Source organism: Choloepus didactylus, chromosome 23 (genome assembly GCF_015220235.1).
Source record: "Choloepus didactylus isolate mChoDid1 chromosome 23, mChoDid1.pri, whole genome shotgun sequence".
Classification (NCBI taxonomy): Eukaryota; Metazoa; Chordata; class Mammalia; order Pilosa; family Megalonychidae; genus Choloepus; species Choloepus didactylus.
The window spans coordinates 11711719-11738025 of NC_051329.1; the positions used below are offsets into that span (position 1 = coordinate 11711719).

General features: G+C 36.1%; 1 protein-coding gene across 1 annotated transcript in view; it reads right to left on the reverse strand.

Annotated features, from left to right (window-relative positions):
• NAA25 (N-alpha-acetyltransferase 25, NatB auxiliary subunit) overlaps positions 1–26307 on the reverse strand; it is a 75736-nt gene that overhangs the window by 10385 nt on the left and 39044 nt on the right. The window contains exons 12-22 of the mRNA XM_037816633.1: positions 18849–19056; positions 18227–18316; positions 14286–14466; positions 13493–13592; positions 8754–8905; positions 8116–8241; positions 6341–6584; positions 5793–5916; positions 5056–5121; positions 3855–3952; positions 2568–2678 (exon numbers count right to left, since the gene is read on the reverse strand). Of these exons, the coding sequence (XP_037672561.1) occupies positions 2568–2678; positions 3855–3952; positions 5056–5121; positions 5793–5916; positions 6341–6584; positions 8116–8241; positions 8754–8905; positions 13493–13592; positions 14286–14466; positions 18227–18316; positions 18849–19056 (1500 nt within the window). The remainder of the gene's footprint in view (positions 1–2567; positions 2679–3854; positions 3953–5055; positions 5122–5792; positions 5917–6340; positions 6585–8115; positions 8242–8753; positions 8906–13492; positions 13593–14285; positions 14467–18226; positions 18317–18848; positions 19057–26307) is intronic.

Below are 26307 nucleotides of genomic sequence, written 5' to 3' on the forward strand. Positions count from 1 at the left end.
GAAAAAATTGGAATATACATATTATATTAATGTTAAATTTCTTGAACTTGGTAGCTGTATTTAGGGTGATTACATAAATAAATATCACTGTTCATAGGAAATGTACAAGGAAGTATGATGTGTTCAAGGAGTATGATGTATGCATTCTGTTCTGACATGGACAGATGGATGACAGACAAGATGATAGATAGAGTAATATGGAAAAGATGACAGTGTTAAAACTGGTGATCTGGGTATCTTTGGAGTTGTCTGTATGGGGTTTATTATTTTTGAAACTGTCCTATAAGTTTGAAATTATTTCAAAATAAAAAGTTAAAAAATAAATTCTATTAAAAAGACCTGCAAGAAATTTCAACTTTATTTAATGGGGTTGTTATTGGAATCAGCAGAACTGACGTATTAATTCCAAAACTATTTAGTATTTATTGCAAATGAATAAATATATTCATGCTTTCGGGAACCAGAAGTGTCCTTCTATAAAAAAGGAAGCTACAAATATGGAATGAGGGAAGGAGTGGAAAGAAGAACACTGTAATGTTGTATTGAAATTGGGGGTTTCAATGAGTACTTGTTACTTTAAAAAGTATGTGTGCCTATGGATGAATGAGTAGAAAAATGGGGGCAAAAAAAAAAAAAAAAGGGCACCCAGTGTCCTTTTTACTTTAATTGTTCTTTTTCACTTTAATTTTTATTCTTATTATTTTTGTGTGTGTGGTAATGAAAATGTTGAAAAATTAATTTTGGTGATGAATGCACAACTATATAATGGTATTGTGAACAAGTGAATGTACGCTTTGTTATGACTGCATGGTATGTGAATATATCTCAATAAAAATGGATTAAAAAAAAAGTATGTGTGTATAAAGATGAGAACATCATGGCTTAAAACAGCAAGTCCTTTTCTCATCTGTGGCAAAATGAAGGCCTTCGAGCTCAGCCTCCAGCCATTAAGAGATGGTCTATGGTCTGTCTCCTAGCCCCAAACAGGCATGTGAGGCGGGGTTTGAGAGCACTTAAGCAGTAATGGAGGATTAAGTACCCTTTTGTACCCCATGCCCTTCTCATATGCTTTTCTGTAAGCTGAGGAGAATGTCCCCAAACCCTGTCTTCCCAGCACTGCAGCTGTACGCTCCTCCCCATGGCCCAGCCCTCACAGGTATACAGAAGGAGCTCATGCTCCTAGAGGGTGGGCATTGCAGAAATCACAATGAAGTGATTGTGATGCTGGGAGATTAAAAAAAAAAGCAAGTGTGTATAAGTAACAGTCGGAGCTCTCTACTTACTGCAACCGCAGTAACAATGAGCACACCCAGTCACCAGATTGTGATTTTGAAATACCATTCCCTATAAAAGAAACCAGGATTCCTTGACAAAATGTCTCATCTCAGGTTTGGGGCAGGGTAAGTACAAAGTCCTTGGAGCATTTCTGCTGTTTCAGAAAGTAAAAGCTCAAAAACCGATGAAGACACATCTAAGGACAGAAACCAGCTTGACGTGCTCCCATTACTCAAATCCCGTTACTGTGATAATTTAAGCACCCAAAAGAAAATGATGAAATGGATTATAATAAACTGAATTTTTAAAAAACTGAGTCCATAATGATATTCAAGTATATTAAAAATATATTTACATAATTGTGATATACGAATGTACGTACATGTGTGTGTGTGTATGTTATGTATGTATAGGAATGAATGTAGGTAGAAAAGCTCTATTTTACAGAATAATGTCAGCTAATAAATGATGAAAGACTGACAGAATTTTAAAAACCACCATTTTGGAACCATCAATGTAAAAGGTGATTCAGGTAAGTTACACTAACAATGGATGTTAAAAACCACTGGGTGGTTTTTCCTTGGGAAAAGGATATTCATATTTTCAAAAACATCATCCCACAGATTACTTACTAACTAGAGGGGAAAAAGGTACCTTTACAATGAACAAATATGGTACACACTTTCTTAATCAAATAATTAAATCTAACATCACCAATAATGGGTCATACCAACATTAACGGCTCCTGAAGTCATTCACTAAAAAGAACACAAAAGTATCTCTATTTGACCTCAATCTAAAGAAACAATGAGCCAAATCCAGACTGTGGGACATTTTACCAAAAAAAAAAAAACACAAAACAACAACCTACATTCTTCAACAAAAAAGACAAAAAGAAAAGCTGAGGACGTGTTTTAGATTAAAGGAGGGTAAGAGGTATGATATCTAAAAGCCATGCTAGATTCTTGGTAGGATTCTTAAGTATTTGAAAAAGGCTATAAAGGACTTTATTGGCATAATGAAAAATGTGAATATGGCATTTAATAGGTAATATTATTGTAGCTAAGTCTGTAGTTTTCTGTAAGGATATTTATGGGTGTCATTATACTAGTCTTTCAATTTTTCTGTAGATGTGTAATTTCTTCAAAAATAAAAAAAAAGGAGAAAAAAATTATAAAAAAGGAGAAAAATAATGCATCTAGGATCTTATGAACTCTTATAACATGCAGGAAAACAGTGAAAAGAAAAAGCAGCATGGAATCAGATTGGTATTTGTGTTTTTCTGTTATTACCATGATGATGCTGGTTTCTTTTTTCTTCTTTTTCTTTTTCTGTAAATTTAATTTGTATGGCCGCAGGACACTCTCACAGTAACTGGACACCCAAAGGATAATAGAAATAGTCTGAAAGGGGAAAAATTGTAAATTCATCAATGAGGGTTGAACTAGAGATATCTACCATGAACAGTTAAGGCAATGTATTAAATAAAGAAACTCTAATTTGTGGGTGCTCTATATAAATCTATTCAATTGCTCCTTTGAATCCATCTTCCCCTATTCCATTTCTATAATCACAGCGCTGATCCAGGTCTTCATCACCTCTTACTCAGAATTCTCCAGGATCCTAACTCTTTATCCTTTCTTCTGGCTCTACCAGCTCTAAATCCATAGTCCACCCCACCTCAGGTTGCTTTATAAGAAGTGGGGACCCATAAATATGCTTTTCACAGAGTGAAAAGTCCAAAAACATCTAAGCATGGAATCCAAAAGTCCTTTACAACATGTAACCCTCCCACCTACTTCTCCAGCTAGGTAAGACACCATCTCAGCTGCAAACCTTAGCTTATATAAATGTAGAGATATCTCCCCAGCTGGTTAGCACATAGCCTGCTTTGTATTTAGTTAGCTGTTTACTGGTCTTTTCCTATACTACACTGTAGGCATATAGATAAATGCAATTATTACTCATGCATTTACTCATTAAGTATCTCTTGGGCATTTACAACATGACACTCACTGAAACACAGTATACTGCCTTCGGGAAGTTTAACAGATTAGTACAGGTAAACAAATGAGATGGGAAAGACAGAAAAAAAAAAAAAGGAGGGAAGAACACTGGATTCTGAGTGTTCACTATCTTTTTCTTCTTTTCACTAGATGAAAGAAGGGAGTTTTGCTACAGCAGATCCTGGACTCACCTTCATAATGCATAATCTCAGTAATTAGCAAACAAGAACAATAACAAATGAAAAAAGCTGGAGGAATTAAATTAAAACTACATAATAAAGAGTTGTGTCAGAAAGAAGAAAGAAAAGAAAAAAGAGGTAGATTTGGAGTGAATCTTGGAAATGGGTAAAACACATTTTAAGAAGTTTTACTTGAGCAATATGAATGAAATCTTCCCAGTATTCTTCAACAGAGATGATTCAGAAATTATTTAAACTGCTTTTCAATTATCAAAAGGCAGGACCGGGAGTTAAATTACAGTTATAAGGTACCTATTAATTGTTCATTTTGTAAAGTGAATCTTGCATACAATAAAGGAAAACTGAGTTTTTCAGGAAAAAAACAAAAACATACCTCAACAAAGAAGACTAGATTTTCTAAAAGAACAGGATGTGTTTTCAAGTTACCATCTTTAACTTCTAAGAGGTCCCCTTTACATTTAATGAAGATATCTAAAAAACAGAAAAATATTTTATGGTTTTAATTCAGTTTGTATTCCAACACTAATTTTTTTTAAGAACATATACAACCAAATAAGCATATTTAAGCATGTAATCCAGAGAGCTTTTTTTTTTCCCCACTTTCTACAATGAACCAAAAACGAATGGGTATCTATTTTCAGCTCTTAAAAAAGTTACATGATTTCTGCTCTACTGTCATCAAAAAATGAAAGATGGCATGATGAATTACATTTTCTGTGCTCTAGATACCAGCTTTGCCTTTCCACAAATAGGCCAAATGCACAATAAAATTAAGACTCCAGAAAGTAATCTAGAAAAGAACTCATGATGCCAATATGGACTGAAAGACCAAACTGCATTTTCCTAAGAGATACCATATTTTATACTTGTAATTTTTATTTTTTATTAGACATTCTTAATTTGGGCAACAAAATAAAAAAGCAATTTGGACTTCTGAAAATAAAGATGCTTAGAGATTTAAAAAATGTATGTGTGTACCGTTTTAGCAAACAATTCCACTTCTAAGAACTTCATTATGAAGATTAAACAACTATGTCCCAAGATATTCATTTCAGCATTGTTAGAAATATGAGAAATAATTCAAGTATTTAATATACTATGTACTCAATGTAGTACACTGATACAATACTATGGAATATTATGTAGTCCTTAAAACAAATGAGGTACATATAATTGACATGGTAAGGTGTCCAAGATAACATAAAAATAAAAATCTGGAATGAATGTATTACGCCTTTACATATGTTAATAAATATATATCACTGCTACATTTTTTCAGAAACACATATAGATTATGTAGGTGGCATCTAGAAAGATAGACTCCAAAGTTTTAACAGTAGTTACCTCGGAGAGGAAAAGACTAGGAAAGGCGGAAAGACCATACCTATTTGGCATACTGTTTTATAACAGACATCTACTACTTTTGTAATAATAACTTTTAAAAATTAAAAACAATTCTTTAAAAATACCAAAAGTAGGCATTATTATTTTCAAATCCTCTCACAAATTTCCATTAAATATTGAGTTACTGCCAGTCAGGGGAGAAGGACCAAATTCACAACAAAAACACTTACCTTTTAATTGTTCTAGTAAAGACTTAAGACTCTTCTCTATTCGCTCTTGGATCTCTACTGTATCCTCTAAAATTGAAAAATAAAAACAAAAAGTTTTCAATACATTTTTTTATAAGATAAAGGAGCAAGATCAACACCTGCAAAAATTCCTAAGCAAAGACTTCTTTTCTCTTGAGACCATTTAAATTCCATTATTGATAGAAACTGAGACAGAGAAAGATGAAAAGAAAGGAAAGGAAAGGAAAAGGAAAAGAAAAGGAAAGACATCAATAAACTTTGTATCAAATGTACTGCCTAAAATTCTCTAGGAGACTTCTACGTGCATCAAATACCCTCACTGACAGGCTCTGTCAACTTTATGATAAATAAAACATAGTCTGTGGGATATTTGTAATTCTCACTTGGTAGAGAAATTTCTTCTCCACAAAGTTTAGGGCTTCATTTTTAAGGAAAGCATTCCATCTAAAATCCAACAATATCTCAACAAATCAAAGATTTCTTCAACTGTTGGACCTAACAAGTGATTTGAAATACGGAAAGGACTCAAGCTTCTATAACATTACTTTGTAACCTGTTCATGAATGTACCTTCATTTACATCAAACCAGGTATTTCGAGAAAAGCTTCCAACCTCCCCCAAATTTTTCTAAATGTGTGAGGTTATAAGTATTTTACTGCATTAACTAAGTTTTCAAGAACAAAATCCCAGTCAAAGCACTAATACAAGTGAACACTTACCTAAGCCATTGGTATCCAGCTCATAAATATCACTAACAAGATAAAAAGAGCAGGTCTGGCATTGTGAACAGCCAGAATTAAAGAATCCAGCCATTCTGGTAGGTACAGGACCAAGGAAAGGATACTGGGGAAGAAAGGAAAAAAAGTTATGTCCTTTAAATTGTCTAAAGTCATACAAAATAAAAAACAAGGTATCCAACTGCTGGACAGAAACCTGTTCAGAGAGTCAGTCACGAGTCATTAATGATGAGCAAACTAATAAATAAATCATTATGATGAAAACAGGAGCAACTTATTAATTTGTTGATAGGTAATAAAAATTTACCATCACAGAAAACTATTTTGGTTTTCTTCAATATCCAATTTGGACATTGAGGAAGCCTCTGCAATTACGTCAGGATTCTACAATATTTGTCATTTTCCTATTGACACTATAAACTGGGGCAATATACTATTCTTTACTACTCACCTACCTCATACACTTATTTTTAAAGACTGTCATAAATATAATTATTGTAGCTTTGATTATAAATACTTAATGGTAATACCTGAATTTCCTTCTCAATAAATTGCTTTCCGGTATCAAGGGCCACTTCCAGCTGCTGAAGGAGTAAACGAAGAGTATCAATCCGGGAGGATACACCATTCTCAGTGGTCTTCCCCGAGTTCTTTGGCTCTACAGGGTGGTTAAGACTTGGAAGTCCACTGATCAGCCTCAATGTTAAGGAACGGATTCTTAACCACATGGTCTCCTCCTCCAGGGAAAGTTTCTTATGTTCTTCAGAAACATCCCTTAAACAGAAACATCCCCCAAAGGGTCCATTAATTCCATCTGTTCCCTTCAAATCCTTCCAATGTTTGCATTAACCATGCAAGACACCTTTCATTTACTAGCTGAATGATCCTGACAAACCAAAAAGGTCCAAATCCCTGTTTCATTATCCATAAAATTGGAGTGACAACTTACCCACAGGTCATTTTCTACTTAAATGAGGCTTCTTCCCCCAGTGATAAAAGTAATATATAATGCAAAAAATTCAAATGACAGAAGAGCAAATAGAAGGCAGAAATACTCCGGTAACTGAAAACCCAACAACACTAACAAGCTTGGTATAGATCTTTTCAGGCTCTTGCAACACAATGTACAAAAATGTAAGTAAAAAAAATTTAATAATTTTTAAACAAATAAAATGGGTTCACAGTATTCATACAATTTTGCAAACATCTTTTAATGACAGTTTACGAAGAAGAGTTACAGTAGGCCTAAAGCTATTATCTTTAGAAAGACCTGCTTATAAGGTTGGCCCTTGCCAATGTCTGAGGATGTGGAACTCCAACCATTCACTAAATGATAAGAATGGGTCACTGTGCTTAGACTATATAAACCATGTGGTTTATGGTGAACACCTGTTTTCCCTTTGGGAGACTGGAATTTTGGTAGATGCTAGACAGAGCGTGCCTACAAAACCAGCCAATAAACACCCTGAGAACTGAGTTGCTAATGGGCTTCTCTGGGCAGAAACATTGCACACATCAGTGCATTTTTCACTGCTGGAGAAAGGAGCACATTCTGTGTGTCCCCTTACAGGAGGGAACAAACATCACAAGCCTGTGCATGGAGCCTTCAAGACTCCATATGTCTTATTCTTTTGCTGATCTTGTCATGTATCCTTCCGCTGTAGTAAACCTTAGCTCTGAGTGCAACTATGAAGATGAGTTCTTTTAGTGAATCACTGAAAATGGTCCTAAGTACTCCCAAAACACAGTACTTTCAGCACTACCTCATATATAAATCTTTGTAGACTTGTGCATTTATTACCTTAGATTCCACTTTCCTAGAAGTGGAACTGCTACAATTAATGGTATATAACATTTTCCATCTTGATAGATGTATCATCAAAATTCCATATAGTAAGGTTTATATGCTGTTTTATCCCCACATAAATGCACAATAACAATCTTCCCCACAATCTTGACAAGTATTAATCTTTTCTGTCTTTATCCAGTAGGTTTAAAAAAGTATTAATATTGATGAAGGTACATATCTTTGAACTTCCTGTTAAGCCCTTTGACCAATTTTTTTTGGAGGGGGGGGCTATGTTTTTCATATTGATCAAGAGTCCTTTATATATATATATAAAGGATATTTACGTGTGTATTTCCCAGCACAGGGGTTAGATTTTTTTTCCCCCTTTGGCTTATCTATATTTTCTGATCCCTTCAACAAACATATTATTATGCTTATGTAAAATAAAGAGTTTTAAAACATTAAAATCATTGTGATTCTTTAAAAATAAACTGTCTTGGGTTAAATTTCAGTTACCTGTCTTTTGGATCCCAGCTGAAGAAAACATTTAAGTCTCTATTGTCTTGCAAGTCTTCCCAGGGAATATCATCTTCTTCTGGCCTAAGATTCATTGACTTTATACTTTCTGCTAAGCTGGCTGATCTGTGATATAGAAATTTATTTACGTATAACTTCAATAGTGAAACAGCCGTGAAAACCTATCAATCAGGACTTCATTTTATTAGAAAGCAAGGGAGAGCAGAAGTCAGTCTCACATAAGGTGAAACAGAAACAAGCACAGCATGTAGATGGCATGCTACACAGCAACAGGAGGGTTCCTAGCAACCCATCTAAAAAAAAGTGCATCAGCATTAATTCCTGAAATTCCATGTCTGTAGGAGAGGGAACACATATTGAAACCGCAAATTCAATATGGACCCATGGGTGACAACCATGGCTTAGTTGGCATGTCTGGAACCTGAGGTGGTGCTGGCAGTACTCTACCATTCCCCATGATATGCACCAGGTTCCTTCCCCATTCTTCTCTACTCTCCCCCCGCTTCTCTATTTTTTTCTCATTTTTTCCTTATCTTGCTAATGACACTCATGGGCCCACTGATAGCTCTCAGCATCTGATCTGTTTACTTCATTTGTAGCTCTTGTGCAATACTTACATATTTGCTTCAAGTAGAAGGTCTAACAACATCCGTTCAATACGGACTTGTGCAAAATGAAGAGAATTATTCAGCCTGTTCCTAAAAGCGATAAACTCTGGGATCTTCTCAAATGCACCATATTTGTAAGCTTGAATAATATATTCTGAGGTCTGGGAAGGAAAGACATCACCGTGGTATAAATATTTTCACAGGTCAGGTAATGTAAGCAAACCTTGCCAGCCCAAGCAGAACAAAACAAACAAACAAACAAACAAACACTAAAATTAAGTAAAAGATTATGAATCTAATTTTAAAGGTCTTGGTTACCAAGCAGAATATCAGCCTTTTAAAAACACTATTTTTCTTCCTTCTTATCCCTGAGTCATGTATATTCCTTCACATCTCTTTTTTACTAATATTGCTAATGAATAATGCCCAGCTGCTCCTACCACCATACAGACCTTCTCTTGGCAGTCATAACTTTCAATTCAACTGGAAATTTTGTTATGCTTTATCAGTCAAAATTTGGTTAGTGCCATTCTGGAAGGGATAGTACTCCATGTTTTTCTGCATCTAAGACAGTTTCTGTTTTATACAAAGATTCTCAAAACACTGGTATAATATAACCACTACCCCACGCCAACCCAAATAAAAATCACTCTCCTCCAGAAAAAGACAGGTCATGTCTTAGTTTTATTTCTAAATACTGAATCAAAACACCAGGCATATGTGCATCATAAGACACCAAACAAAAGACCTACAAAAATTCATATAATAATCCATTCTGAGGACAAGAAGACTTCAAGAACCAGGTTTCTTGTCCACCCAAACTACTCATAACATCTGTTGAAAACTCCCATAAACAAGGAAGTGAAGGTAACATTGACCACATGTGATTTAATTTTAGTTTAATACATATATACAGATGAAATGTTGTAGAACAGACACAAGAATTCTAAACAGAAATTTTGGCAAAATAAAAGAAAATCTCAGGGAAGAACATTTTATGGGTGTGGGTCTATGCCATGAGGATCAAAAGACAGAAGGCCACCCTTTTAAGCTCCAAGTTGTTGCCTGTCCCAAACAAGAACCCTTTCTAGAAAAGCCAATCTGTTTGCACAGCCTCAGTTAGTCAGCTCTGCCCCCATTTCCATATGTCTGAATAATCTGCCCAGTAGGAAAATAGGCCAATAGTCAACAACATACCCTCTGATACACAGCCTCGCAGGGTTCATTTCAGGCCGCGGGATTGCGCCACGGGCGCTAATTCAACTGCATTCGATGCGGCTTTTAAACCCCCATGGGACACCTCGGCGAGCTGTTTGCCTGCAGTATCTGGAGAAATTAAAGACGGACGGACACAAGAAAATTAAACAGATTACTTGTGATCCTGCAGGTTTAAAGAAGGACTATCTGAAAAGGCTAGAGTGTACCTTCTAGGTTGACTAAAGGACAGTGTCACACCCCATCAAGAAGAGGCCAGGATACGCTAATCACATATGCCTATCCTATGACCCCTTGGCTTGAAAAACTAAGCAAGTTTTGTCATCCACCTGGCAATAGGAACCTACAGCTTGGAAAAAAAAAAAAAAAAAAAAGCTGGGTACGAACATATGACTCAGCAATTAATCAAGATGAAATAATGACTTTGGTAGTTCCAATCAAATTTATAAATTACAGCTCCAAAACTTCAGAGAGAGAGCAGTGAAGAAGCAGTTTTAATTTCTGAGTGGTTCATGGAACACCACTTTAACAAAAAGTAAGGCTTTTAAAAGAGAAAAGGGCCAAAAAGGAGGGAACATATTCCTCTAACAAACTATAAAGGTAACTTTAGTTCTCTGATTTTTCTTTTTAAGGTAGTCCTCCTTTAATGCTGCAGTGAAGCACTACCACAGAGATAGACAAGGGCCTGAGAAACAACCCATACGACAAAGGCTGTGAAAGTATTAGCTATTTAAAGAAACAACCCCCTAAAGAAACTGCAGGCAAAACTGGAAGCCACAGGCACTTTAAAGACTTTTGATTATCAGAGTATGTTGTCTGTACCTATTTCTACTCACTTATGCACCAATGAGGCAATTTAGATCCCATACGGATTCCTGAAATGAACCCTGGTCAATGTGAAAATTATCAGAATTCATGGACATCAAATCTCTTAATAATGATCTTCATGAATAATTAAATTAGAGAATTTTAGATGGAATTAAAAAAAAAAAGGCCTAAACATATGAACAACTATGTAGCTGTGGAAATCTAGCTCTAATTGTCCTAGTGTAAAAAAAATCTATTCCAAAATAAGGTAACAGACAGTGACTTATCCAGAAAGAAAATCCCTGTGTAGATGTTCTAATATAACTTTCAATCCCATAGCACAAATCCTCACAGAGAAGAACACTGGATTTTTCCATGTAAGGATTAAAAGTGTTCTTGCAAAAAGCTAGATAGGAATTAAAATACATCAGTCAACCAAAGAGAAAGCATCTAGAGATCCCATAACCTACCAAGAACAAAATAAGTAGAGCAGCCAGCATTGGCTTTCGAGAGAGACTTCTAACACTATGAGCAGAAGGTTTAAAACATGCAACACTACAATCATGATCTTTCTTATCATAATTTTGATTCCTTTAGGAAACAATGTATACCACAGTCTCCTTTTGCCTGTTGAGGGACTTAGGCTAGATATTGAGAGAGGTCATGGTTCATTTTTCTTGATGTACTATGGTTTACTTTTGCTCCCAGGACTCCCCTTCGCCACCCCCACCTCCGTCAAGATTATGTACCTCAATACGATTAAACAAGTTCCCTCTTCTCATTTAGTAGTAATAAAATAAATTTCAAGCAAACAGTCCTAGTCCAGATCAATGAAATGCTATATAATTTTATTAGGTTCAGCCTCACATATTACAGATGAATTAGTTACTCCTGCCACACAACAATAGCAAAATATCAAAGATATAGAAAGTCACTGGAACAACAACATGCTCTCTCAAATTGCTCCTTTCCCTATTACAAAACTTTTTTTTTTTGTCAAAACAACGACTCTTCAAACACAATATTTTTGGGAAAAAACATTAAAGCCTAATTTTTAATAGTATAAAATAATGTGCCTTCATTGACAAAAATCTTTATGAACAATATTCTTCTAGACTGCTGAATGACTTAAAATTAAGAGGAAAATAGCCAACAGGCTTGAATTAATTCCTTTTCCCTCCCCCATTACCTCAAAGTTATTTAAGCAACAAAACTTTGAAAAGGATCCTTTAGTAAACCAAATGTTCCTTTATATGCTTCCTTACTAAATATAAAAATGAGAGCCAGAATGAGATATGTGGAGCTCTCTTCTTTAGGGCTTCCTTTTTTGAGTTAGTAAGACTTCTTGAAAACAGGGCATAGCAAGCACAGATACCTGAGCAAACCAAAAACTCATAGATTTATAGCCAAACTGCCCACTCATACTAGGAGATTTTAGAAACCCAATGTCCTAGAAATGTTCTTCTGACATCTATGCAAGGCCACCACCAACTAAGCAAAGTGCCCCAATGTTGATATCCACTTCCCTCTCTGATCAGAAGTTGTGGCACAAAAGGTCTCAAACAGAGATACCAAATGGCAGGGAGAGGGGAAGGCCTAAAAATCAACTAATTGTGCACAGCTTGCCATTTAAGCGCCAGAGCAAGCTTCCCACCTCCTCAGTAGTCCTTTGCTACTCCAGCCCTCTAGGCCATTCCTTAAAGCTTATAACAACATAAATATGATGAGCTGAGACCAGTAAGTTCTTATTCTACTGTTTAAAACTACCTGTGCTCTGCCTTCTACTAAATGCGCTAATGAAGTAGTTGGAAGATAGATTAGCCATAGCTGTTTTGAGTTACAAAAGGGCTTTTTTATTTTTTAAAATTCTCATGAGTATCTGCCAAACAGATGCCAAGAAACCAGCTCATTGCCAAATTCCTCAGAAGCTGGAATACCACGGGAATGAAAAGCTATGGGCAAGGCCCAAATTCCAGAAGAAGAGTCTTAGAAGTATCTGACAACAAAGTAGACCAAGTGACCATCCTAGAGATCTTCCTGTTCTCAACCTAAGTTCTCAGGTATTTGGTACCCATACTGGTAGGCTAAAGGAGAGACCAAAAACCTCTGCTTAACTGAAAAGTGGCAACCAAATCTGCTTGCAGTGAAAAATATGGTGCAAATCCCAACCATTCATTATGGCACACAGAAGCTCTATTTTATTTACTGCTACTTTAAAAACATTCTATTTATTATCTAAATATCTTGAAATATCCTTCGATTGGTCAATTTTATAATACTGAGAAAATATAAGCGCACTCACTGTTGGCCAAGAGTACAGTGGTTATAAACTTCAGAAATAAATAAAAGTAACACAGAGCAGCTGCTGTGGCACAATCTTACATGGCACCCCAAGGCTATAAACTTATGAGCTATTTCTTACACCCTTGGAAAAAGTCTCTTGGAGATCAAAGATAGATCTAAGAGGCTTTCTGTTCTGTTAATACCCAGATTTAAAAACAAGTTTCCAAGGATTCTATTATATATACCCATTCTAACAACAACAAATAACTCTTTACCACTACCTAATAGCCTTGGACAGTAAGCCATGGCCTAAGGGCTCTTGCAAGTACAGCATGGTGTACTTCAACATGTGCACTTATGAAATGAGGTAAGATGCTCTCTGAATCATGTGCATTCAGCAGGCAAGAACATGTTTTTAAAAAACAAATGAATAACTCACTTACATCTTTCTGGTTGGAGTGGAAAAACCTGAGTGCGAAGTTACAGGACTGGGATGCAGCAGCATACTGACCTAGGGATTCGGCATATCGGGTCAAAAGATATCTAGGTGAGAAGGAAAGGAAGGGGAGGGAAAAAAACACATTACATTTACCCATCTCTAGTGTCAAACACTGTACTTAAAATTACTATGACAAAGAAATAGTTAGGTAAATGAAAAAAAACATCTAGCCATAGAAATTATCACAGAATCAAAAAAATTTTTTTTTTTAAAAAGCAGAATTCTGTTTTGTGGGAGGCCTAAAGTACTGTGCCATGCTTTCTTTTATCTTGATGATTAATGAAACAAAACTTGTAAAAGAACATACTATCTTCCTAAAACAGCACCAGTGAAGATGGAGAAAATGCCCTTAATTCACCACAAAGAACAGTCAAAATAAAAATTCAAAGGTATCTCTAAGGTCAGCAAATAAAGTACATGTGTCATTTCGACTGCAAGACAAAAGTAAAGACTTCAAAATAGTTCATGTTAAGAATAAGAGCTCAAAGACATTGTTTTCTGCCCCTGGGGAAAACTTTTTATCATTTCTAAATTTTGCAAATTTAAAATCACTGTAAATACTGGGAGATATAAATCTCTTTCTGCTTTGCAATGGGTCATACTAGGTAATTGTTTAATCTAAAATGATTGATGTCAGGAAGAACTTTACTGCTAAAATCCAACAGTTAGGATTCCATGTATGAGGACCATGCACTGGTGTAACTGGCTGATCATTATTCAGAGTATATACTACCAACCCAATGGTGTCGTGCTGTATGTGCTTAGCATCAAGGCTGGAGTAAAGATCCACCACTGGTTCAAATGCACCCAACATACAGTAGATTCGAACAAGCAGCAATTTGAATTGAGCATTAGAAGGGCTATGGGTTAATCCTTCTTCCAACAAAGTCAGGGCCTGCCACACAGCAGTCTCATCACCTATAATCAAAATATAATAGCATTACCCACAGGTGCTGACGGCAAATGAAGCTTTCTCAAAAACAAAAACAAAATGCACTATATGATGATACTGTGACCCACTGAGTGTATACTTCGGATGGATTGCATGGTGTGTGAATATATCTCAATAAAATTGCATTAAAAAATAAAAGATAAGATGCACATTGGGAGGGGGAAAAAAAGTAAGCATGGAAACAAAGATTTGTGGAAGGAGCCAGTCAAAATGAATTAACTTATCATCAGACTTAAAATTTTTTTTAACAAATCACTTGTTTGAATACGTTAAATGATGTGAAATGCTTTCCCTGATATTTGAATCTTGTCCCTTTTCTATAATGACCAGCTTTTTAGAGAATGAACACAGGAAACAGCTAAACCAGAACAACATAAAAAAGCTCCAAAAATAAAATATATAATAAATTATTATTTGAAATTATATATTATCTTGGATCATTTATTTTCTGTGTCATATAAGTACTACTGTTAAAAAACAATATAACTACTTAATAGATGGAATAGTAATTAATAGTAGGAATGATTAAAGGATGTGTTAAGAAAAATTTAACAATGTTGTTTAATAAATTTTTCATTTTAGAATAGTTTCAAATTTACAGAAAAATCATAAAGATTCTGCAGAGATTTATGAAGTAACCAAAAGAAAAAAAAAGCTTAATGACACTATCATCTCCTCTAACTTTTCTGAGAATGAACTTACATGGCAGAGAACAAATTTTAGATACACACCTATAACCCAAGCAGGGAATTTTCTTAAATATACCACCACTCAATAGTTTCGTTAGTTCTTAAATATGTGCTCTACAAAAGTGATGCAAAGTTTAAGTTACCCAGGTCTTATGGTGGGAACTTATGGAATCTTGTAGGTTCTGGGAAGAGATGGACTTTGAAGGAGAACTGGAGTCCACCAACCTTCCTACTCCAAGATTTTCTCTGTAAGGCCCAGATAGATGCTCCCCCTAAGCATCATTTTTCTTCTACATGTAATAACCAACAGGATATCAAATAAGGTATTTGAAAAACAAAAGCTCAAAAAAGGGTACTTTTTTTTTTTTGCCTATCAAATTTAACAAGGTTACATGCTTCAACAATCGTTAAGTTACTTCTCCTTTAGGAATCTATATAAAGACAATGTGAAATGTACATGAACTATTAATAAGATTAAGATCTTGGGACTTATTTTTTCTAATTAAATTCTGTGGCAGAACAAAGTAACATCCTTCACTTCCCATGTGCAACAAAATCATACAGAAATGCCTTTTTGCAAAAATATTTGAGAGCATTACCAATTTCCTAAAGGGCTCTTCTTAATCCTTTCACATTCAAATCAATCTCTTTCCACATCCTCACCAATTTTCTATTAATTTCAAATTCTGCCAGATCTACCTTTAACAGTGGCTTTGCATGAGATTGGGGCACTTATTCAACATCACTTTTCTTTTTAATCTTTCAAAGTATGATTTAACAAGTAGCTATATAGGAAATTTCCAAAGTTGTTATGAGTTATAGTACCATAGTTCTAGTTATTTCCTTCTTGTGAAATATACCATATATACAAAAAGGTGATAGCTTTCAAATTACAATATAACAAGTAGCTATAGAAAAAATTTCAAAGAATGCTATGGGTTACAGTTCCACCATTTCAACTCTTTCCTTCTAGCTATTCTAATACCTTAGCAACCATGAAACAATTACATAAAGATTCAGTATTCATAATTCTTTGTTAGATTACATCTGGTCTATTGCTACCCCTTCCTCTAGTACAATCACTTTCTGATTTTTAGGGATGTCTAGGCAGTGACCACCCTAACTTGTTCATGTTGAAAAGAGGTGTCATCTTTATGGGAAAAGGGGGCATACCTAGTTGATGTTCTTGGAGAGGCTTTTGCCTCTGGGTTTCAGGACTTAGCTGGCAAAGAAACTCTTTGAAGGATTTAAGTTTCAGAAGAAAAAAATTAGTGAGTGAAACTTTTATAGAGTCTCAGATAGGGATCCGGGTATTCTTTAAGGTTTTCAGGACAACTGCTGACTTGGGCTTATCATATTGTGGTCATTTGGCATATCTAGGTGAAGCGTGCATGAGAGTAACCTCCAGGACAACCTCTTGACTCTATTTGAATTCTCTCAGCCACTGAAACCTTATTTTATTGCCTTTCTTTTCTTCCTTTTGGTCAAAAAGGCATTCTCAATCCCTTTGGGCAATAGCCCCATTAAAAAATGGGCAAAACATCACTTTTATTGACTTCGAGAAGCCCTGCATCTTTGCAAAATATGCAATTTCACTTAGCAGATAATTCCCAGTGTGTTTACACTGTGTGATTCTGGACAACTTACCTAACTTCTTTTTTGCCCTACATTTCCCTCATCTGTCAACTTGTCACAGTAACTTTGTAGTTAGGAGGTTTAAATTAGTTAATTGATGGAAAGCATTTTCAAGTGCCTAATAATCAATAAATGTTAGTTATCATTATTACTATTTGGTCAGATATCTTGCTTAAAAAGCAAGAAATTAACAAAGTCATGGTTGCTATGAGAGAGAATGTATGCTAGGGATGAATGTTTGAACAGGTATCAAATTACTAAGGGGCCTTTTCATTAATTGATTTCCAGATGACTTTTATAGTTCTTCACAATCTCATGAATCTAGGGGCTCAGATAACACATATTCTGATAAAGATTTCACCCCCACCCCTGGTACAATACAGTGTAACCACCATAAGAGTACATACAATATCCTACAGAAGTTCAGAATAGGAATAAAATCCACAATTGTGGAGGGGGTATAATTAAAACAGGCTTGTCAGAGGCACTGTTCTTGAAATTTGATAAAAAATTTAATAAAGAGTTAAACAAATAAAGGGGGTATAAAAGTTATTTCAAAGAGAGACAAAATAATATTCAGTGATGAACAAAAAAAAAAAAAAAAGTGGATTCAGAGCTGTAAGTACATAAGAATCTGGACAGGTGGGAAAAGGCTGGATTATAAAGAGCATTAAAACCCATCCTAAAAATACAAAAAGGTTGACTTTTATCCTCGGCAAAATAGGGCACCTGTAAAGAATTTTAAATATGGGGATATCATATTATCAAAACTGAATGGTGTGTGAAATGCTCCATGAGGGCAAGGGATATATCTATCTTGCTTACCACTGGTGAGTAATATGCAACAAAGACCTAAGGCTATTTTCCCCAAAAACTGCTAATGAGAGAAAATGTCAGGGGGTAGAATCTAAAGAGAAAGCAATCCCAACACCATTTGCTCAATCATTTTTCTCTTCCTCAATCACTCACAATACTTCCTTTACCATGTACCATTTATATTTTTTGTATTAAGCTAATCAGAATTATATTCAATATTAATAACTTTTACAGTACATACATTATTAAAGTGAATCAAAAGGACCTACACCTATATCTCTGAACCAGTTTCACTATATTTTAATTTGTAATACTCTGTAATAGGTCTTTGAACAGTCCTTACTCACTATTCAGAAATATTTAAAAATGGCACAAATATCTATCAATTTAAGATCATCCTGATTATAGGGAAGGGGATAAATTACAGATCTGAGTTATTCTAGAAGCTCCCTGGAGAGGGCAAGGAAGAAAACGCAAAAGGTTAAATCCAATCCTTAAGACTATATAATTATACTAAAGAAAGAATGTAGTATTTATTATCAATAAAAACAAAGAGTGAAATTAAAATGAAATCACCATTACTTACCTGTTTCTCTCCATATATCAATAAGTACATGGACAGCTAGGAGACAGTAATAGTCTGAAAACTGCAATTCTGTTTTCAAACAGGACTTCCCTATAGGGAAAAAACATCATATCTGTATTTTCACATTTGTTCAACTATTACTACCCCAAAGAAATCAGCCAAGGGCCAACTAGAACTAAATTAATATTATGTCCCTTATTTCATATGGTTTTTGGAATATAGTTTTTCTATCATATCTTTCTAGTAAAGGCCAGGCCAATCTGAAGATCATCTATTTACAAACTAATTATTTGTCTCACAATCTATAATAGTGCCTTTTGTTCACTACATAGTCTATATACTAAGAATATTAAGGAGAATATGTGACAATTATTATCTTAAACTCTATGCGAGTCATATGCTTCCCAATGTAAAAGATAAGGAGAATATAGCCAACTGGAAGCTGACTATAATTATGTATAACTATAACCTTAAAGAAGGCTTTGTATCATATTACTTGGATGGTCTTCCCATGTGACTAAAAACTCTCCTTGCCAAATTCATTAAAACAGGGTGCTACAAGTGCTTAAAAAACTGACTTCTAAGTCTTATCAGATCCAGGAACTACCACACATTTACTCACCAAATTCTAGTCCATGCTGGTACCTTAGCATCAATTCTCTAACCACATTCAATTTCTGATTTTTATCTATGGTATGGTACAAGCCAAGTAACCTCATCAACTGCACCACACACAAATGTTGCTGCAGAGCTTTGATGTCAGCAGGCAGTGCCAGCTTATCCTCTGTTGGTGTTGACAAAGGAACAACTCGAAGTAACTGATTAATAAACTGCAAAGTGAAACAAAAGGAGCACAGATATCAAAACACAGCTAGTCTTCTGTAGACCATAATTAATAGAAATTGAAATGATCGAGAGAAGACATCAAGAAAGAAATACAAATTAAAATCCCTTTTAGTATACCTTTTCTATCTACCAAAACAGCAGAAACAAAAAAATTAATGACAGTACACCATGATAATTAGCTTCAGTAAAGTGGCACACTCATTCAATGCTTGCCAAAAGTATTTAGGAAATACCATGTCCTATAGGTACTAAAAGATTAGAAATGTTGTGGCAATGTTGCAGATATTATAACATATCAACCTAATATATAATGTAGCAAATAAAATATATAATTATGAAGACTGTAGAAACAAAATACATCACTGCAATTATATTGATATACAAAATAAATTCTTACAGGAAAGGTTAGACACTGAAAGAAATGGTTATGTCATGTCAGTAGCCTTAAAATATTTTTCTTTAAACTTTTTAATTGTGACATAATTGTAGATTCACATGCAGTTGTTAAGAACTAATACATAAATATCCTGGGTACCCTTCACCCAGTTTCTCCCAAAGGTAATATCTTGCCTTCATATTTTTTAATTCTTTAAATTTGTTAAGAATTCTTTTAAGAATGCAAACAGTTCCAATTATATAGTAAATATATACTTATTTTCATTCTCTCAAAAATCCCATTAAGATAATAATAAGGAATAAAAAAACAAATAAACCCAGAAGGATCAAGAACATATGAAGAGATAATAGTAAACAGAAAACATTAACGAAATTCAACAGATAAAAAGTAGTAGGGCAGATGATAAATAATAACTTACTTAGAAGGGTCAAGAAAGCTGAAATCTAACATTTTACAGTAGGGGGGGGCACCAATAAAGCAAGCTATTCAAGCCACTGAACCTTGGAAGACTGAGGAACTATGGGCACCAGGCATCTCTGAAAGCTAAGGTACTGATGGGATTGAAAATAGGCGAGTTTGCTAAATTCTGTCTAAGAAGTGAGACCTCTCCCCAGGCTCACAGACTGACTTACTAAGCCTAACAGAAGCCTGGGGGTTTATTCCCCCAGGAAAAGCTGAACCAGAGACACGGTGGACTCAGAGACGGCAGGCATAGCTGAAAATGGGGACAAAGTGAAACGGCATATTCAATGATGACAGCCCCCAGTCCCATACCACCCTGCTCCCATCTTGGATCCCAGAATGTTATCAGCCCAATGTGTAAGTCCCCAGATATGACAGAAACAGGCTCTATAAGAAAGTATCTCCAAGGGAGGAAAGGGGAGTAATGGAACAGAGCTTCTACCTCAGGTTTTAGACCATGGTAAGTTTTATACTTTTTTGGTTCTGTGAGAATTTTGGAGTTAATCAAACAAACAAATATTAACTCCATGCAAAAGAAAGTTGTGCAAGAAAGGTAATGTCCATATACTAAGTGCCTCAACTATTAATAATATTTACAGTCATGAAAATGTAAATACTGAATAATTACTGATCTCTATTGGGGAAGATGGAGGGAAGTGTTTAAGGGGGGAAATAGAATGCCATAAATAAGTAAATGATCACTTTCCAAAATAAGATACCAATAGATAAAGATTACTAACTATAAAAATTAACAAATAGTTACATAAGTCTATAATTTAGATATATGAGGTAAATAACAAAAGGAAAGGTTAAGAGTTGAAAGTGGTTTGCCTTTGGAGACACATAACAGGGCAGTTGATGTCAGTTGTTTTTTAATTAAATCCTTGTAGTACCATCTGACTTTTTCAAACATACAGATTTAGTTTTTCGATAAAAATAAATTTTTAAAAATATGAAGTTTCTTATCTGTAACAATTTTGCTTCAATTTGTCTAGAAATGTATAAATTTTAATTTTAAATTATCATGTTCAGACATGATCAGATAACATACTCCTTAGCTGTAAGAAATCAATTGTAGCACTGGTTTTTATGTTTTTGATTAAATGCCTATATAGAGCTTCTACTGCCAGCTCTTCCATTCTTGAAGGCAGTTGTACATAGCAGTTGAGTTTAATATTAATGGTTTTTTCACTTAATGCTGAAGAAGAATCTTAAAGAAGTTTTGTAACAAAATGGTATGTTCATTCTTTTCTACTCTGTACAGTTTTACTTCCATACAAAAATCTTCTTTGAAAACTACAATCATTTTATTGTTTAGCTAAAAAAACCCCAAAGCAAGGGAAACATCACCCTGGGTGTGCCATTTTAGGATAACTGGACTCAATCCCACTTTTAGGGACTAGTCACATTTTAGAAGGATTTGGCACATCTTTCATAGGGACAACAGTTCTCAGCTTGAAACTCCCTGGAAGTTTACAGTCCTCTGACAGCAAGTTGCAGTGTTTAGCTATTGAAGACATCCTATAGAACAAGTTTGTGACAGCAAAATTAACTTTCTAATTAAAATTTATATAGAGCAGGACTACAAAACTGATTCCAACAGCTTTAAATTCTATCTCACAAAACAAGGACTACCTTAACGGTGCTAGTCATTTCAATATTCTAGAGGACTCCTCTGAATACATAATTCTTTATATTTGGGGTCACTTGAGATGACCTAAGATTTTCAAACATATCAATCAAGCAGAGCTGCATAGAAAGATTACCGTACCAGATTCATGGTTGCAAACCTTCAGGAAATCTCAACTGAAGGCATTTATCTAATGCAGCCTCACCACTGATACTTCAACTTACAAGATGGTAAGTAGTATAATACATGATCAACTGTTCCTCCATCTTAGAGATTAGTATATAATATGCTCAACAAACACTTACTAAATGAATCCCTCCCATGGACAAAAGACAGAAACAGATATTTCACTGAAGAGGATATATAGATGGCAAATGAAAACATGTTTGACATGAAAAAAATGTTTAACATTATTAACCCATTAAGGAAATGCAAATTAAAACCAAAATGGGATATTACTATGCACCTACTAGAATGACTAAAATAAAAAATAGTGACAACACTAAATGCAGGTGAAGATGTGGAAAAATTGGGTTACTCCTATATTGCTGGTAGGAATGTAAAACAGCAAAGCCAGAGTAGAAAATGGTTTGGAGGTCTCAAAAATCTATACATGCAGTCTCTTTAATACCCAGTAATTGCACCACAGGGCATTTTCCCCAGAAAAATGAAGACTTATGTTGACATAAACACCTGTACATGAATGTTCATGGCAGCTTCATTTGGATAGCCAAAAACCAGAAACAACCCAGGTGTTCTTCAATGCGTGAATTGGAAAACTACTCAGCAGTAAGAAGAAATAAACTATTAATATGCTCAATAAACTTGGATGAATCTCCAGGGAATTACACTGAATAAAAAAGGTTAATCTCAACTTCATTAAAATTAAAAACTGCTCTGCAAAGGACCCTGCTAAGAAAATGAAAAGACAAGCCACACAGTGGGACAAACTATTTGCAAAGCACATAACTGACAATTGACTTATATTCAAAATGAGTTGCAAATTTAACTCCATTAAAAAAACTAAATAGTAAAAAGAACAGTGGTTTTCACAGGAAAGGGGTGAGGTGGGGAAGGGATGAATAGGTAGAACACGGGACTTTTAGGCAGTGAAAGTATTCTGTATGAAACCATAATGGTCAATACATGACATTACACACTGAGATTACAGTTTTGCCAAAACCCATAGAAGTGTATACACAGAGTGAACTCTAATGTCAAGTATGGACTTACTTCTAATAACATATCAATATTGGTTCACTGACAGTAACAAACGTACCACATAATGCAACATGTTAATAAGGGAAACTGTGAAGGGGGGAGGGGTTTGTACATGCGTACCCTCTGTAATTTCTTTGTAATTTTCTATGAACCTATTAACTGCTCTAAAAATAAAGATTATTATTCAAAAACAAAAGTACAATCTCAAAAGATTACATACTTATGGAGACAGTATTCATGATTTGCAATGGGTGGAGGTGGCCTAAGGGTACGTCAACTGAGGAACAGAATGGTGAACTGTGGTGTGTGCATACAATGGAATATTGAGCAACTACAAGAAGGAGTGAAGCTGTGAGACACCCAATGAGGTGAATGGATCCTGTAGACAGCATTCTGAGTGAAGTACGCCAGAAACAAAGGCAAACACTATAATGCCTCACCAATATGAACTAACTACAATGTGTAAACTCAGAACTGAATCTTAGAGCACAGTCCAACAGGGGAATGATTATTGTAATGGCCCCTAGATTGTAAGCTCTTACAGCAGTCTAATCTATTCCTGAATTGTAATGGCTATCTCCAAACTCTGAGATGCTGATCCCTTTGTGTATAACCCGATTGGTCCGTGGAACATTGGGTATCTGTGTGACAAGTGAAACTCGGAGCTAGAGATCGGCAGATGTGAATGTCACTGTCAGTGCATGCAGCAACTGTTAAAAAAGAATAAGCTGAAAAAGAGCCCAGACTTCAATTAGAGACATGAATGAAGCAGATCTGGTTAAGACCAGGGCAAATTGGGCCAAAGGGAAAAGGCTGAAACTGATAGTGTGTTCAAACTTCAACTTCCATGTGAGACCAAGGGAAGAGAGGTTCATTTGGTGTAGGACCTATATTTTCTAAACAATATAACTTCTACAGTCAGTTTGTTCAAATACTACAAGTACATGTTCAAATACTACAAGTACATGGAACTTTGAATAAGAAGTGAGATATGTTAGGTTTGTATAGGTTAGAGTGAAATAGTGACACATTCCAAGTAATTTGGGTGGAGAATAAAAACATATATGCAGGGCCCTCCTGAGGAACTGGTGGAAAATGCAGAAACTTTCTCACCTGGATTGTTGGACTTTCTCACCTGGATTGTTGCTGATATTGTCACAAACATTGAGGACTGACGGCTTGATATGCCGAGCCCTCTATCTTGGGGCTTGCCCTTACTAAGCTCATTACTGCAAAGGAGAGGCTAAACCTGCTTATAATTATGCCTAAGAGTCTCTCCCAGAGTACGTCTTTGTCGCTCAGATGTGGCCCTCTCTCTCTCTAGCTAAGCCACCTTGGCAGATGAACTCACTGCCCTCCCCCCTACATGGTACCTGACTCCCAGGGGTGTAAATATCACTGGCAATGCAGGATATGACTCCTGGGGATGAACTGGGACCCGAAATCATGCGATTGAGAACATCTTCTTGACCAAAAGGGGGATGCGAAATGAAACAAAGTTTCAGTGGCTGAGAGATTTCAAATGTAGTCAAGAGGTCACTCTGGTGGGCATTCTTATGCACCATATAGATCACCCTTTTTAGGTTTTAATGTATTGGAATAGCTAGAAGTAAATATCTGAAACTATCAAACTGCAACCCAGTAGCCTTGACTCTTGAAAACAATTATATAACAATGTAGCTTACAAGGGGTGACAGCATGATTGTGAAAACCTTGTGGATCACACTCCCTTTATACAGTATATGTATAGATGAAAAGAAAAATGGGGACAAAAACTAAATGAAAAATAAGGTGGGATGGGGGGGATGATTTGGGTGGTTTTTTTTACTTTTATTTTTTATTCTTTTTCTGATTCTTTCTGGTACAAGGAAAATGTTCAAAAATAGATTGGGAAGGAGGAACCTAAGATGGTGGCTAGGTGAGACAGGCCAAAAAAACACCTCTGTGAAACATACTAGATAAAAACCAAAAAGTGACCCAGAACTCCAGTTCTAGCGATGCACCAGCCACACAAGGTCTGCTAAATCCACAGGGACGTGCATTTGGTGAAACCGGGAGTCTGCATTCTGAAACGAGTGAGCGAGCTGGCTGAAAGTCCAGAGGCCACGCTGTGGTGTGGGGAAACCGTGGGTTGGTGTTTGGAGATGGACTCGTTCTTTAAAAAAAAACAACAACCTGGGAGCAGCTGCAGATACGACAGAGAGAACTGTGCAGTGAAGCATGGCAGGAGCGGGCTGTACTAGCGCCTCGGTGCCTGGCTTGGAGGACAGCCCTTCCCACACCCGCTGCTGACTGTCTCGGGGCCAGGGGGGCAGAGGGGAGCCAAAAGGAGAAAAAAACCGTGCCCCTTGCAGCCATCTCCCTGGCAGGCTGGGGATGCTCCTGCCTGGGGCCAGACCCACAGCCCAGAGCCACGCCAAGAAACCCAGCACGATGGGGAATGTTTCCCACAGCACTGCGCACACGCCACAATATTGGCCGTGGACAGTGGCCTTTAGTGCATCCACAGCTAATTGTCCCGGAGCTGGGAAGGCGGAGCTATGCGAAAAGGGGGAAATTAACATGCCCCATTCAACCATCTTTACATCAGGCTGGGAACGCCACTGCACGGCCCAGTGGCCCAGGGCTTCCCTGGAGGGCCGGTGCGCACTTGTGATGTGGCACAGCCTTCCCTCAGCAGAAGTCCTGAGAGAGCATGGCTGAGAAGGGGGACCCGCTCGGAAATCCCAGGGACCCTATGCCAATACCAAGGACTTGTGGGTCAGTGGCAGAGACAATCTGTGGCAAGACTGAAATGAAGGCTTAGACTCATGCAACAGCCTTACATCTCCAGGAACACTTGGGAGGTTTGATTACTAAAGCTGCCCTGCCTCCCTAACCACCCAGACACACACCCCACATTCAGGGTGGACAGCACCACCAACACACCCAAACTTACTGCACCAACTGAACCCCACAAGAATCAGATCCCCACACACCACAAAGACAAAATTGGGGAGAACTGCTTGAGGGGAATAGTCACTTATTCCCCTTCGTAGCGAGAGAATGTGTACGCCACCAAACTGTAGCTCTGACAAATTAGAGATTAATATTTTTTATAACCTGAAAGAACCCTATCAAGTAAAGCAAATGCTAAGAGGCCAAAGACAACAGAAAATCTTAAAGCATATGATAAAACCAGACAATATGAAGAACCCAATCCCAAACACCCAAATTGAAAGATCAGAAGAGACACAGTATTTGGCACAATTAATCAAAGAACTAAAGACAAACGACAAGAGCACGGCACAGGATGTAAAGGACATGAAGAAGACCCTAGAAGAGCATAAAGAAAAAATTGCAAGACTAAATAAAAAAACAGATGATCTTATGGAAATAAAAGAAACGGCTGGCCAAATTAAAAAGACTCTGGATACTCATAATACAAGATTAGAGGAAGTTCAACAACGACTCAGCATCCTCAAGGACCACAGAATGGAAAATGAAAGAACAACAGAAAGAATGGGGAAAAAAACTGAAAAAATC